Genomic DNA, 17150 nt, shown 5'->3' with positions numbered 1-17150 from the left:
ATCTTATCCCTGCCCCCTCCTGTTCCGTCATATCCACTTCCTGCTTCTTCCTTACTACCTCTTCCTTCTTTCACATCACATCCACCTCCTTCATCTTCCTGTTTATTTCCTGTTTCTTCTCCACAGCTAACTTCCGCTGGCTCCATTTTATGGGCACGGCTGGTCCCGGTGAGTGCCGGTTTACGACCCTCATTTGTTTTATGACTTTCCGTTTGCATTTCATTATCTACTTTTAATGGATTGCGGCTTGTACCTCTTAAAATGCCCCCAATCACTTGATGCCATTCTGGGATGGCTCCCGGAGTTTCCTTATCATAGGAAGCCATCTGATTACCTACTACTTCCCACTTTTTAAAATCCATTTCTAATTCTACTTGCTTTACTATTCTAGAAGCTTCTTTCCCTGGTACCTTCTTGTCTGGGACCCTCACAATAACCTGTCCCATTTTCCTAACTTTCTACTCACTTGAGAGCAAGTTCTGTCTCTCTTCCCACCGGTAGGCCTGCTACAAGGTGAGGTCCTAGCCAAAATCGCCCCACATTGGGCTCCACTTGTTACACCCCTATGGACTACTCCAACCTGGTAGATCCCCTGAGAGCTACTCTTAATGCCCGTCCATCAATGGCATGGCTAGGCCACACTTACCTGTCTTAGGGCACCAACCTGGATCCCATAGAGACAGACCACCAGGAGGTAGGGGGTGAAGTGAAAGAGAACTTTTATTCTTAGATTGCACATATTTATACCCTCCTGATGATATGGGGGAAGGAGGAGTCACCTAGGAACCTGGCATAATGGGATTGGCTCGAGAAGAAGGAGGGAGGCATGCTAGGCTTTGAGAGCACTAAGGAGAGAAGCGGGTACCTGGAATCAGACACCGCCTCTTGAGGCTATGTCCCACCTCCACGTAGGACTCACCTGTGCCTCTGAACCTCTCATCTCTCAGGTCCTCCCACATGCCTTGAACTGCATTCCTTGTTTCTAGAGGCTTTTTAACCCTTACAAGTATTTTTAAAGTATATGACAAAATGTACTTCTAATTCTTGGCTGCTTTTTTTTTTTTTTTTTTTTGATATGGTCTTATAATTACTGGTTGTTTGTAAAACCCTGAAAATATTTTCATTCTTAAACTAAAAAGCAGCATGTTATACTAGAATGTTTTAATTATGCCTAAAGCATAAATTAATTTAAGGAAAAGAAATTCCAAAAAACAATGGTACACAACAATGAGGTGGGTTTTTATTATTATTATTATTATAATAAATTGTAAAGTTGCCAGTAGCTGATTTGATTGATAGGAGCAAAGTGAAAATATCTAATATTCAAAATAGAAGTTGTATCTGTTTTTACTCCAGTGGACAGTAAAATCCTTAACTTTTTTCTTGACTCAATATGAATCTATGTTAGAATTAAGTACATTTTTTCCCCGATCACAGGATCAGAAAAAAATAGCCTTTCTGCTTAGGTCAGAAAATGGTCTTTAAATTAACCTTAGATTAAAGCAGAGAAAAAATGGTGAAAAGCAAAATAAATTACATCTATATAATTACAATCACCTAATTATAGAATATCATCTGCCTGATCATGAGAAAACAAATGTCACATCTAAAGTGATTATACACACACAAACACACATACTAATCTCTTATGACCAGCATATTAGAAAACTGAAGCAATTAGCTGGGCAATTCAGGCTCAAAACAAACTTTTATCAACCAAATAATTACTTCTACTCTTTGGTTTTGTTTATGTATTGAATGAGAAAGGATTCTGTCTAAGATTCCTTTGTAGCATGTTTTGCTTCTGCAAAATAGCAGAATACAGGTAAATCTGTAACTTGAGAATGAATTTGCATCCTTCAGTTTACATTTTTCATTTCTAGAGACCAACCCCATTTACATGGCAGTTCATCAAGAGTTAGCTGTGGAAGTTCCACCACTATTCCATGATTCGGCAAAGAAGTCCATTTAAGTGGATGTTCATAACCCAGTAATTTCACCTGCAATTAAATTTGAAAAAAAAAATCACCAAAATGCATCCCTTTAATTCATCCATTTTCTGTTTTGTTATCTTTATTTTACTTTTTTCTTAAAAAAAAAAAAAAATCACAGTTACTGACAAAAGAATGACAATTCTCCCATCCACCTGAGGTAAGCATTATGTATCTGGTGATAGCATCTGGTGAATTCATATTAGTGGCTTTTTATGGCATCCTAAATTCATTAAATGAGGTGTGTACTAATCAGAGAAAACAAAAAAGAGCAATCTTTTATGTCAGTATTAAGCAGGACAGGGGAATCATTAATCCTTTTTAAATAATAATTCGCCTGTCTTGGTTTGAATAATAGCTTCAACCCCCAGCTTGTTAGTATATAGCTAAAAGATGAACAGTCCAAAAAATAATTTCTAACAAGCATATAATAAAAATACATCAAAGATATCTAGGGAATTCCTCCACACATGTATGTCCAAGAACAATTTCTCATAAATAAATGGTCAAAAGGATATGAGGTAAAAGTTTTCAAAAGAAGAAATGAAAATTAAAATGAATTTAGGTAGTCACCACATACCCACAAAATTAGAAAAAATGAGAAAAGATCTAAAGGAATCTTAATGGTTAATTATATTGCAAAGCAAAAGCAGCATCTAGACATTTTGTATTCATGGGAATATGGTTGTTTTTAAAATTTTAGCTTTTTTTTGAAATTGAACTCAATTTTTTAGCTCAAATTTTTAAAGGCTTCTTACTTGTATGATTACTTAGTTGCTAAATCCTTACATAGACTTAGTTAACAAAGGCAATCTGTTGCTAAGTCTTATTGTTTTTATCTTGTTATACACATCCTTATTTCACTATTCATACAGCTGTCACTCTTAATGCAGGCCCTCATTACTTAACTTCTGTAGTCTTCTGGTCCATCTTCCTACCTCAGGTCTCTCCCTGTTCCATTGCGCTCAACTGCCAAAGTATTCTTCCAAAAAACAAGTCTTATCATATCATTCTTCTTTATCAAGATGACATATAAAAATCTTCTGTTTGCTATTTACAATCTGACTTCTTCCAACCTTTCCTGTCTTCTTACACTTTACTACCCTCTAACTTGTTCAGCAGTTCAGCTACCCTTAGCTTTGCTTTTCCTTGAATATTATACTCCATCTTCTGATGTTGTGCCTTTTCCCAGTTCCCCAAGCCTACAATACCACTCCCCAGCCTCTGTCTCTGGGCTTCACAGTTTTCCAGACTTAGATTCTTCCACTAAGAGGCAATTACATATTCTCACATTCCCATCTTTCCCCAATCCTTATTTGCTAGTTTCTTTTTCCTGAGAATAATTTCCATTTAGATTGTATAAATTTTTATGTACAATTTTGTGCATATTTTTCTCTTTCTTTAGAATTGAGAACTGTGTTTCTGCCTTTTTTCATATCTCCACAACACTTAGAAAAATGTCTGGCATAGAGTATTTAATAAATGCTAATACATAGTCACTATAAAATTATTAGATATTTCTTTTGTATAAAATTAAATTAAAACCAGAAATTGTGTGTGTGTATATATATATATATATATACATACATATACATATATATATACATATATACATATACATATATACATGTATATATATATATATATATATACATATACATATATATATGTATATGTCAGAAAATGCCAGACAGTAAATTTCCAGAAATAGAAAGGTTAATGAAATTCTTTCTTACTTCTATTGCCCTAAAAGTTGCTGTGGGCTGGCCAAGTACCAGTATCCTTGACGATGGCCACTGAAGGAACATAGCATAGACCAGATTTTCTTTAGGTTTCGATGTATACCTATTTTAAAATAAAAAAAATAAACAAACAAACAGGAAGAAGAAACCATTAAAAGTTTAAACATCTAAAAATAATTCCTTCATCCTAGTTATGAATTGAGTCTAGACATATTTTATCAAAACACTTTTTAAAGACATGAATAGTTTACTGCAGTCTTAAGAATTAGCTACATTAAGGGCAGCTAGGTGGCACACTAGATAGAGCATCAGTCCTGAAGTCAAAAAGACCTGAGTTCAAATCTGACCTCAGACACTTAACATTCCCTAGCTGTGTGACCCTGGGCAAGTCACTTAATCCCAACTGCTTTAGCATGCACGCGCGCATGCACGTGCACACACACATGCACATACAAAATAGCTACATATCTACATCCTTCACATCCCAGCTTGTTCCTATGTCACTCACTATTCCCTATAATACTGCTTTTTCCTGAATGTTTTTCATAGAATTGGCTATATTAATTATAGAATACCATATCAATTACATTAGGTATGTAATAGTAGGGTAGATCTGCACTTTTACTTCTCTTTGAAATTTAAAAAATTTTTTAAATTTAAAAATAATTATCCTTATATAATTTGTCTTTGCCTAAATTTATATTTTTCATAAACTTTAAGTGGATAGCAGGAAAAAGGGTAGCTGAATATAGTACACTGAAAGCTTGCCACTGTCTCCTAAGATAAATCTTCATGGTAAATCTTGATCCTTATTCAAAGATTAATTTTCAGAACATCTTATTTGCTGTGTTCAAATGCAAATAAAAAATATTCCAAATTATTTTTAAATTATCTTTAATTGTATGCTCTCCTTCTTTTGGCTTCTCTCCATTAGTATGGATAATTATGTATTAGGCACACAATAAATAAGAACAGAGATTAAACATTAGGCTAATGTAATGACTCACACTCCACTTTATGTTCCAGTTATTCCTGTTGAGATTAGGCATGCTGAATTTACCATATTCTATATAACTATTGTGCTTCTTTATCTTTTTTTAATACAGGCTTATATACAGAAATCCAATCTATTTTAATGGCATTTTAAGATGTGGGCAGATTTCATTACAGATTGGCAACTGCCTAGTGCAGACATAAGTGATTTTGAATTTTTTAAAAAAGATAATAAAGAGAAACCAGCAATTTTTAAATGTTTTTAATTCTCTGAAAATCATATTTTAACTCAAAAGTGTTATTTTTTTCATTTTAATCTCTCTCAAAACACATTTTCTCTATATGCGACAAATTCTAGTCTTCCAGTTTGCAGTCTGTCTCTCTGCAATTTCTATCCATTTCTCCCTATGTAGTCAAGAAAAATAAGTTAATCTCATTTACAGGAAGCCCTTCAAATAAATACTTGACAGTATCTTAAGGCCAAGAAGATACTATCTGGACTTTACATCTCCCTGTTCCCAACAAAGACATACACAGATACACACAAATCCAGACTTCTCTCCCTCCTTTCCCACCCTATTCTCTCTGTCTCTGTCTCTCTTTTACACACATACACACACACACACACACTTATTGTATAAAAAAATCTGAAAAATTTCAGAATTCTGATAATCAGGGAAGTCATGGAATGTAATGACAACCAGATGTAAATGTGGGTGTGGGTGTGGGTGTGGGTGTGTTTCATCATGAAAATTCTTCTGTCAGCCTTCATCCAACTAGATTTCTTGAGTATTTAAGACTATTTTTCTTCCAAAATAAAGAGCAATAGTTTATTGTGTGATTTTAAAAGTACATCTGTTCTGAAGAAAAACTTCTACCCTCTTACATACATAGAATCAAGAATTCTCCCTTTCCTCTTACCTCACAGACGTAAGGAATCAAGCAGTCCTTTCCACCCAGTATTTTATATTAGTTAACCCATAGAATAATAGCTAGAGAAAGGGTCTTACTAATCAGGAAAACTTGAGTTCAAATTCTGCCTCCAATGGCAGGCAAGTGACTTAAACTCCTGGGATTACAGGCAACCCCCTAAGCTTATAAGTTGCAGAGAAGATGTCCATCTGCATTAGTAAAGAAAGTCCCTCACCAGGAGATGGCCCAGTAAAGGAAGGCATAGTATGTTTTTTTTTAATTACCAGACTCTAGGTGTGATAGTGTCATTCTGTGCTCGCCAAGGTTTGCTTCCATAAATGGATTCCCCATTGACTTGCATCCAGCTTCCTATTTGCCTCAAACGTTCTTCATATATTGGAGAAATAATGCCATCTTTTGTGGGACTAATATTCATCAAAAAGTTTCCTCCACATGAAACTGTTTGCATAAGTTGCTAAAGAATTAAAGGATACAATTGTAATATTATTGTTATTGTTGTTATGAGAAGGGATAGAATGGGAACAAGCATTTAAATGCATATCATGTTCTAGAAACCACGCTAAGTGCCTTCCAAATATTACCTCATTTGACTTTAAAATAATTTTGTACTTGGTTCCTTCTTGTTTTTTTAATTCCTTGCATAATACACACATGTATGTATTAATCCATCAACTAATTGCCATTTGTAGTGCAATTTAAGGTTTATACAATGCTTTACATACATAAGTTCCTTAATCTTCACAATAATCCATTGAGGTAGGTAATGCAAATATTATTATCTCCCTTTTTTAATGAAAAAATTGAGGCTCAAAACAGTTATCATTTGTCACCTTACTTTACTAGCAAATAGCAAAATCAGGATGTGAACCCCCATTTTTCTTCTGACTCTCACATTAAGGTGCCCTTCCACTACAGCAAATAAAAATAGATGCTAATAATTAAATTTTACTTTGTATTAATGGATCAATGCAGTTTTCTATTTTGAGCTGTATTGTAAAGTTTGGAGAATCCTTCGTGGTCATCTAGTGTAACACACTGACTCTGAATAGGTGGTGACTTGGCCATGGCCCCACATTCCTCAGTTAAAAAGCCAATACCACAATCCAGACCTCCTAATTCCTCGGGCTACTGTCCTGCACAGTTATCATAGCAGTAGTTAGTATGTATACTATACCTCCACTATTTCTTCAATTGTGAGATAATCAGATAGTAGAGCATTCCTTCTGTAACTCCAAGATTGCTTGTCTATTGTCAAACAATTTTCCCACTTGTGAGGCAAGAGATATCCAGGGTTAAAACGGTCAGTGCAGGTATAGAAGCCACCATGCTTGCAGATGTTATTGAGGCCCCAGCGATCATTGGTTACAACAGTATCCCGAACTGGGCTAAAAAGGAAAATTACAATATCTTTTGATACCAAGAAAAATCACAAGAAATTTTGATTTAGAAACTCATGCTTTAACAACAAAGATCATGGGGAATTTTAGTTTAGAAATTCATTTCTGTAAGTCTGAATTATCCAATGCTCTTATTTTTTTCTAGTTGTTCACTTCCAGCTGATCAATGATGGACAGAAACAACTACACCCAGAGAAGGAACACTGGGAATTGAATGTAAAATATTAGCACTACTGTCTATCTACCCAGGTTACTTATACCTTCGGAATCCAATACTTAAAGTGCAACAAGAAAATTGGATTTACACACATATATTATATCTAGGTTATACTGTAACACATGTAAAATGTATGAGATTGCCTGTCATCTAGGGGAGGGAGTAGAGGGAGGGAGGGGAAAATCTGGAAAAATGAATACAAGGGATAATGTTATAAAAAAATTACTCATAGGGGCAGCTAGGTGGCGCAGTAGATAGAGCACCAGCCTCGAATTCAGGAGGACCTGAGTTCAAATCTGGTCTCAGACACTTAACACTTCCTAGCTGTGTGACCCTGGGCAAGTCACTTAACCCTAGCCTCAAAAAAAAAAAAAAAAAAAAAAAAAAAAAAAATTACTCATGGATATACACTGTCAAAAAAATGAATAATTATAAAATTAATAAAAAAATAAAAAGATTAAATACCACATGGAGAGAACAAGAATTTAAAAATAAAAAGATTTTAATAAATATAAAAAGAATTTTCTAGTTGTAATCTACCCTGAGCAAGTGATTTGGAGTATTTGTTTTTTAATGCTCCCCAAAACTCAACCCCCCAATAATAAGTGGCATCTATATATAATTTAAAGATTTGCAAAGTATTTTACATACATCAATTCTATTAACATTCAAAATAGCTTTATGAGGGCAGTATTATTTTTGTCCTCATTTTACACATAAGCAAACATAATCAGAGATATAAATAGCATGCCATAGCTACAGTGGTAGAAGTATCAAGCTCAGAGTTCTCCTGACTCTTAAAACAATAATTCTTTCTACCAAAGGATAAAATGGTTCAAGAAAATGAGAAGGGAAAGTAAAAGGCATACAGCAGAAGAAGGAAGTAGAACTTGTTATTACTTATAAGTGAGATACATGAGACTTAAAGGAGGGAGTATGCTACACACACATTTGGTATAGAAATACCAAAGTCAGAAATAGAGATGGATTTGGGGAGGGAAGATGGTGATAAGGCAGTGGACAATACAGAGAATTTAACCTTACATTGCAAGCAAAATAAACTCTGATCCTAAAAGAAGAAAAGAAATATTTAAGAAATGACAAAGGAGACAATTTCAAGGGGCTCTGGGCAATGTGAACCGATGCAGACAAATGAGCAATACCACAAGAACATTTCACAATAGCATTGTAAAGGAATATAATTCTGAGAGATTTAAAAACTGTGATTAATCCATCTATGTATTCAGTGGACCTGTAATGAAGCATGTTAATAACCTTCTGCTAAAGGTAATGGACAAAAGATCCAGAAAAAGACAAAGTTATTTTGACACAGGAATCGTGTGGAAACATTATATACAGTGACTCTTGACACCAACAAACCAATAAAACAGGAATTTAGGACTTAAAATGTCACCAATTTAAAAATAAAGATAATGATAAAGAGTTCATAGAATACCTGTCATTATATAACCAGGCCAGGAAGCCAGTGCTGTTCCAGTAGGTATCTGGTGCATTTCCATCACCATCTGCCCAGAGAATTTCAGGTTTGTATGTGTTCACTAAGTCATAGAGATCAGGCAGACACTTAGAGGATGGGTAATATCTTGTTTGAAAGACATTAGCTTGATCCTTAAGGAAAAGGGGATTGAACCATTCAAACAGGGAGTAGTACAGGCCAAAGTGCAACTTGGTCTTATTTTTAATGGCTACTTCCATTTCTTTTACAATGTCCCTTCTTGGCCCTCTATCAACAGAATTCCAATTCCATGAATTACTAGATTTCCAAAGATTGAAACCTGAAAAACAGTATAAGAAACAAAAAATCTTTATATATACCTCTGGGTTGTACAGGTTTATTGTTTTGTTTTTGATATGTATCAGTGTGATTTTATCTAGCAAAGTATTCCGGAAATTCCTTCTACCAAGACAAATTATCCACTTCATGGTTATTTGCCACATTATAAATTGTCCTGAGGCTCTAAGCTATCAAAGACTTTGCCCAAGGTTACTCAAACTGTTGGTTGGTTGGTTGGTTATTGTCTTTCATTCTCATAGAGAATCAAAATGACATCACTATGTTAAAGTCAAGTCAGTACATCCAACTGTGGCTGATCAGGACAATATGAGCTTGGAACACTCTGTCACAGGTCAGACACAAATAGTCCCTATGAACATTTGGGGTTGATTCTCTAACTGTGCATCTTTTTTTTTTTTTTTAATTTTATTTAGAATTTTTTTCCACAGTATATATTCATGAGTAATTTTTTTTATATTATCCCTTGTATTCATTTTTCCAAATTATCCCCCCCTCCCTCCATACCCTCCTCCCAATGACAAGCAATCCCATACATTTTACATATGTCTAACTGTGCATCTTGTATTTCTTCTGAGTTAATTCAATTCTGCATTTTTTTTTACGGACCATGACACTTTCTCTGATGAGAGCATGCCATGCTGGGCAATCCTGTGCCAGTGCCATACAATCAGTTCTAAAGTTCTTAAGAGAAACCTTGAAAGTGTCTTGTATCGCTTTTTCTGACCATCTTGTGAACATTTATGGGGAACTCAAACTTGATAAAGAACTATTTTTAATATTCTCTGTCTTATAATCATTTCTAGAAAAAGATGCTGCTGCTGAGTGTTTGTTTATTGCCAGGAAATGAGAACATGAATTTAGCAGCTGATTTAGAGGTAAATGAGTTATAGCTTCTGAATCAACCAACTGTAGACTAAAGAAATTTTTGGCAAGCACTCTGGTCAGTACATAATTAACTCATTGGTGGGATTATGAATAAGAAAAGCATTTATCATAACTTACTATGTGCCAATCATTGTGCTAAATGATGGAGTTTAAAAAAAAAAAAAAAAGCTAGACAATCTCTGATCCCAAAGACCTCACTTGAAGAGAGAGAGACAACATACAAAAGATAGTTCAGTAATAAAGAGAACAGAAAAACAATGGCTGTCCTAAAAGTGTAGTGTTAAGTCAAATGGCAAAGCCTAGGGTTACTGAGGTTTTATCAGCAAGCATCTACTTGGGGATATGTAGAGCATATGCCAAGGCCTGGAGAACTATAGAAGACACTGGTTGAATAGATGGTAAGGCTTGCTGATGCTCCTCATCTTCCTCCTTCCTCTTTAAGAAGGAAAAGAATTGGAGGTTCCCATTTCATCTAAGAAACTGGGAGAGGTGAACAGTCATGCAGCTAGGAGGGGTTCTACAGCTACCTAAAGAAGGGAGCACAGTGGATGGCTAGGAGACAACTCCTGGTGTCTTTGCTGGCAGAGGAAGAATGATGAGGAAGTTATAGACCGAAGGGGAAAAAAGGAAGGAAGCAAAAGGAAGATAAACTCTAGTAGTTGTCTAGTAGGCTGCAAACACTCTTTACAAAAATATAAATCTATATCTGATATAGCTAATATGACAAAAATAACAATACTACCTAAATTACTCAATTCAATATAATACCAATGACACTACCAAAAGAATATTTTATAGAACTAAATGAAAAAAAAAATAAATTTAACTGGAGAAACAAAAGATTAAGAATCTCAAAGGAAATAATGAAAAAAAAAAGGAAGTTAGGGGGTCTAGTAGTACAAAATCTTAAACTATAATACAAAGCAGTAATCATCTAAATGATTTGGTTTAAATTTTAAAATAAAGTCTGACCACTGAAACAAATTAGAACATACAAAATCAAATAAACCATATAGCCTACAGTGTTTGGTAAACCTAAAGTACCCACCTAGAATGGTAAGGATTCACTATTTGTCAAAAACTGAAAAGTATTGCCAGTCTGGCAGAGATTAGGTTATATCAATATTCGTACCATACACCAAGACAGAAATGATCACATCATAAACAAAGGGAACAAGGAAAAAAACCTTTCAGAGCAATGAATAAGAGATGAGTTTATGACCAGATAAGAGAGATGCCAAAAAAAAAAAAAATGCAGAAGATAAAATGGCCATTTTGATTACCTAAAATTTTTTTAAAGTTTTTATTACTATTTTATTTCTTCTTATCCCCCTTTCTAATGATGAAAACTGAGGTGTAAAACAGTTAAGTCATTTGTTCAAGGTCACATTATCAGGAACTAGCAAATTCAGGATGTAAAGCCATGTCTTTTTTCTGACTCTCAAGCTAGGTGCCTTTCCACTGTAGCAAATACAAATGGATGCTGATAAATTGTATTTTGTATTAATAGATCAATGCAGTTTTCCATTTTGAGTTTTTAAAAGTAAAAAGAAAACAAAAACAATACAGTTAAAATTAGCAAGGAAAGTTAAGTGAGAAAAAATTTTGTAGCAAGTTCCTCTAATGAACATCTCATTTCCAATATATATATATATATATATATATATATATATATATATATATATATATATATATATATATATGAGGAACTGATTCAAATTTATGAATAATTAATGTATAATTAAAGGACATAGTTTGTAAAGAAAGAAATTCTTTAACAGACATATGAAAAATTCTTCTAAATCATTGATAATCAGAGAAACATAAATTAAAGTAGCTTTAAGGTTCTCCCTTACATCCATCAGATTGGCAAAGATGATAAAGAAAAAAAAGAAAACAAAAGTTGAGGGGGTTGCATGGAATCAGGCACATTCTACTTCTACTAGTCAAGCTGTGAATCAATCTAACCACTTAGAAATTGTACTTATGCTTTGACCCACTCTTAGACCTAAACTTTAAAAAGACCTAAGAAGTGAAGGACCCCATATTAATAGCATCTCTTCTTATAGAGTCAAAGAAATAGAAACTAAGAGGTTATCCATCCATTAGGGAATGACTGAACAAATTATGGTGTAAAAGTATAACGGAAAACTATTTTGCTAGAGATGTGGGAAAGATCTGTATGAATTGAAGCAGAGTGAAATGAATAGAACTAGATGAATTTAAATAAAAACAACATTGTAAAGAAAGAGAAAAAAACACTATGATTAATGCAGTGACTGCATTAATGCAGGTCTTCTTGAGGGTAAGCCTAGTGAGCCATTTAGTTGCCCACTGTTATACAATATTGATGTACATATCTTGCCACTGGGCTCAGATGTCTCTGGAGGAGAAAGTAAGGCTGGTGATTTTACACAACCCTCCCTCACTTAAATCCAACTCGCCTGCATGTCATGGCATCATCTCCCAGATATCATGATCCTCTTCAAGAAAAGACTAACAACAATCTCTAAGTTCAGAAGTGGTCAGTTAGGCAACACAACTTTCTTTTTTCTTTCTTTTTTCCTTTCTTTCTTGATAGGGTCTCATACCCTTACCAAAGGAATGTATTTTTTTTTTGATCACTGAAACTTCCCAAGATATCTTGGGGTTTACCAGCTAGATTTTTTTCTTAAGAATCACACCTTAAACCCAAATCACTCTGGCTTTCACTTACTGGCTAACAAGAGGTCCCAAGGCAAGTCCAACTGGTCATTGTTTGGGTCTATAAATAGCAATTGTTTCTGTTTGGACCAGAAAATCTGAGGGTCTTCCTCTCCCAAATTGGATTTCTGGAGTTTTATGATTAAAACATAAACCCAACTCACTTTCATGTCATACCATCACCTCCTTGATCTCATGGTCCTCTTCCAAAATGAAAGACAAACAATAATTTCACAACACTAAATTCTGAAAGATAGCTAGATTGGCTAAGTAGGTAAAGTGGAGAGCCTGGATTCATCTTCCTGAGTTCAAATCTGGCCTCAGATACTTAAAAGTTATATGACCCTGGTCAAGTCACTTAACCCTGTTTGCCTCAGTTTCCTCATCTATAAAGTGAGTTGCAAAAGGAAGTGGCAAACTACTCCAGTATTTTTGCCAAGAAAATCCCAAATGGAGTCACAAAGACTGGGGACTGAAAAACAACTGAATAAAAAAATTACCAAATGTATTATAATATGAAAATCAGGAATATAAGGAAATTTGCAAAGATCTGGATGATTGCTTTATAACTGAAGAAATAGATTTTTAAAAGAACACAGCAAAGGCACTATTTTTATTTAGTTGAAACATTTTTGTTTTCTCTTTAATCCAAATATAAATATTTAAAATTTTAATTCTTATAGGTTCTTACATTTCCATTTATTAGTATTTATTGTGAATATTTTGCTTCTAATCACAAAAAAAGAACCATTAAGTAGTGGTTTATACTTTCCCCTAGGCATTATCAATTCTACTTTTTTTTTTTTTTTTTTTGCCTTTCTTTGTATTCCACCTAACACTATGCTTCTGGCACATAATAGATGTTATGGGCCAGAACTCTGAGCTTGAAACAAGGATCCTTACAAGGTGCTAACTCAATGGAATTGATGAGACAATGGTTATCTAATTTAGCATGGTGATTAATAATTCTCTAAGTTCAGTATGATTGATTTACTCTTACAACAAATAATGGTTTCCTAGCGATATAATGATTGGTTTATACTCAGGGTAAAGCATATTAGAGCTCTGAGACTCAGAGCCAAAGACAAGTGGATTGGAAGTGGGAGCTCAAGCTCTCGGAGCCAAGGAGAGAGATTCATTCCATCTTAGGTCAGACTCAGAAGGGCTCCAGACAGTCTTGGAGAAGAGCCAGAGACACATTCATTCCATCTTCATCAGCCTCCTGCACTTCTCCACTGAAACCAAGATTCTGGAAGGCCTCTAAGAAAGCTAGCTAGGCCCCAGGCAAGGAGGCAATAAAGAATTTGGACTTTGGACTTTAACACCTGACTATTCTCTCGGTGATTATTCTACTGAACAAGACTGCTCCAGAGACTTCCTGAAAATCAACCCAAGATCATTACAAATAGGCACTTAAATGCTTTATTTTAGTATTACACTCACCTTCATGATGTTTGGTAGTTAAGACAATGTACTTGGCACCAGAGGACTCCAAAATATCTGCCCACTCACTGGCATTAAAAAATGTTCCTTTAAATTCTGATGCAAATTCCTCATATGTGAATCCAGGAGGATAGTTAGCATTCATAAAGTTTACAAACTTTGGTAATTTTAACCCTTTCCAATACCACCTAAAATGAGAAAAAGAAAAGTCTGAAGTACTCATGGTTAACAATTGAATGATGGCATGTATTAAATCTCTTTTTCTTTTTTTCTCTCCCTCCCAGCCTCCAGTCCTGCTAATTATGGTGCAGAGGTAACCCTAATTGTGGAGACTAAGCCAATACTAGTAAATCCTACGAAATTAGGAATGCTTTGAGTAGAGGCCTGGACTTTGTGTCCGAAAAGAGATGTCACCTGCCCAGCTAAATTCAAAAAGGTTCCTCAAAAGAACAAAGGCCACGGGAGTAGGAATATAAATTCCTACAGGGCAGGGATTGTTAGATTTTAATTTTTGTATACTCTCTATCCAGAACATGGCCCATAATATGTATTGAATAGATGTTTGTTGAATTTAATTGAATTTTTAAAGCAACTCAAAAAAAAAAAAATCCATAATCCTTGTTACAGTTTATAGAGGCTGCCAGGTGATAGAATAGATGAGAGTTAGGCCTAAAATAAGGAAAACCTGAGTTCAAATCCAGCTTCAGACACTTACTAGCTTTGTGAACCTGGGCAAGTTACTTAACCTCCCTTTGCCTCAATTTCCTCATTTGTAAAATGAGGATAATAATAGCACCTACCTCCCAGAGTTGCTGGGAAGATCAAATGAGATATTATTTGTAAAGCACTTAGCACAGAACCTGACACACAGTAAATGCTTATTAAATACTTTTTTCCCCTCCTCTAGTTGTTGTAAGCAGACCAAATCAATTAATTAACAAACATTCATTAAGTACCTACCATGTCACTTTACTAAGTAAAAAGGAACAAAGACAAAAATGAAACAAACTCTACTCTCGGAGAGTTTATATGGATCCTTGAAATAGTGAAGAAATATCATTTCAGTATTCTAGTGATCCAGACTAATATGCAAATAAAATAGATTTCTCTTCGTTTACCCTTCCATCTTTAAAAAAAAAAAAAAAAAAAAAAGGAAAAAAAACCTTTATTCTGAATGGTCTGCCTACTTATTTGCAACACAAAAGTCAGAGAATCAAAGATTTTGAGCCTTAAGGAAGCTTAGAGCTCATAGTCCAACTCTCATTTTTACATGTCTGCATTGAGGCCCAGAGAAAAGTGATTTTGGGAAATATTTCCACAGAAAGATTCCAACGCAGGGGTTCTGACTTCAGATCCAAGGCATTTTTCATCAAATCACTCTGTCCCTCTTTACACCGTCCCATTCTCTGGGAAAATCTTTTTATCCCATAAAGACTATGAGTTAAACCAGGCAACACTGTCATTTAAATTCCAATGGCTCACTATTACCTTCCTAGTTCAAATACTATAAAATTCTTTGCCATATAAATTCCTTTATAGCCAGTCTTCTTACATCTTTATTGGACAATCCAAACCACATCTGCAGGTCTTCACACATAACATTGCCAAAATATTAAGCCGTTATTAATTATTTGTCTACTATGTGGGCGGCGCTTTACCCAAACAGTCCACTTCTCTCCTCCCTGCCTATACCAACTTCCACCAAGAATATTACTGCTTTCTACAACTCTAGTTTCCTGGCTTCCTTCACTAATCAGATGAAATTCCAGTTTTCTGCATAAAGTCTTTCTTGAAAACCCCACCCCCCCTTCCCTCAGGGAGTATCTCCAGAATCTTTACATTTGTTGCAAGGCCATTTTTGTTGTCTCCCTATTGGAAAGCGAGCTCCTTGAGAAAGAGTGGACTGCAATTTTGTTTCTTTTTATTTTACTTCTTAAGTGTCCCCACTGTTTAGCAGTGTCTGGAATATAGTAGTCACTTAAATGCTGACTAATTGCTGCTCCCTACAAAGGGATTGTATGAAGACAATGGGAATACTTTTCGAAAATGCTTTGGAACTCTTGGGGAGGAATAAGTATATTTTTTTTAATTTTTTAATTTTTTTAATTTTTTAATTTTCAGTAACATTTATTAACTATCTGTATACCAGAGTGAAAGCAAGAACAGCATGGAAAGGCACAATGAGTAAAGGAAGTGAGAGGCGGAGGGATGCACCCAAAAGTCATCGAAGTGGACAGGTAACTGGGGGGAGGAGGTTGGAGGCGAGAGGAAGTGGTTAGGAGAGGGAGGGAGGGAGGGAGAAGCAGAACTCAAAAGAGGACCGAGGGAAAAGCAAACAACGAAAGCGCACTCACCAGAACCACTCGCTCCCGAAGCTGGGTACAGTATATACTCCCCAGTGAATGAAGATGCCGAACTTCGCCTCATCGAACCAGGCGGGGAGCTCGCGGGCGTCCAGAGACTCCCAGGTGGGTTTGTAGCGCTTGGGTTCAGCGGAGCATCCTGGCAGGAGGAGCTGGAGCAACAGGAACGGCAGCAGAGGCCGGCCGGCAGACAATGCGGCCCACAGCCTGGCAGAGCTCTCGCGCCTTCCCATGTTCTCTCCACTGGAGAAAAGCCGCAGCAGTCAGAAGCAGGAGTTCCAGCACCCTGATAGGACAAAGCCGCGCAGCTCAACCCCACGTTCCCCTTCCGCCTTTAAGCCAATAGCCTGTCACCTGACTCGAGAGGTCAAGCCTCTTTTCTGAGAGTCCAGGAGAAGACTCTCCCCAGAGCAATCCCTGCACGCAAAGCTACGGACTAGCTGATTTTATCATTTGGCTTGAGAAATTTGTTTTTTTCCCGTATATCTCCTGCGAGCTTCTTTGCCATTTATCTCCTCCCCTCCCTTTAGAATGTGACCTTCTTGAGGAAGTCACAGTTGTTTTTGACTTTTCTTAGTATCACCAGGATTCAGTTCAGGGCCTGGTTTATATTAGGTGCTCTTAATCTAATCTATACTTATCGACTTGTCTTGACTTGAATATCACA

The 17150-nt window shown here is 35.6% G+C and overlaps 1 protein-coding gene across 1 annotated transcript; it reads right to left on the bottom strand.

Annotated features, from left to right (window-relative positions):
• Nucleotides 1-1220: 1220 nt before the first annotated feature.
• FUCA2 (alpha-L-fucosidase 2) lies at nt 1221-16883 on the bottom strand. Its single transcript, XM_074309651.1, has 7 exons — nt 16475-16883; nt 14121-14308; nt 8730-9069; nt 6834-7044; nt 5923-6113; nt 3728-3836; nt 1221-2000 (listed from the first exon to the last, which is right to left on the bottom strand). Exons 1-7 carry the CDS (start codon nt 16714-16716, stop codon nt 1860-1862), a joined length of 1422 nt encoding a protein of 473 aa, XP_074165752.1. The 5' UTR covers nt 16717-16883; the 3' UTR covers nt 1221-1859.
• Between the last annotated feature and the right edge of the window lie 267 nt (nt 16884-17150).

The sequence above is a fragment of the Sminthopsis crassicaudata genome, chromosome 4 (genome assembly GCF_048593235.1).
Source record: "Sminthopsis crassicaudata isolate SCR6 chromosome 4, ASM4859323v1, whole genome shotgun sequence".
Taxonomy (NCBI): Eukaryota; Metazoa; Chordata; class Mammalia; order Dasyuromorphia; family Dasyuridae; genus Sminthopsis; species Sminthopsis crassicaudata.
Note: the sequence above shows the minus strand (reverse complement) of the source record. Positions and strands in the feature narration are given on the sequence as shown.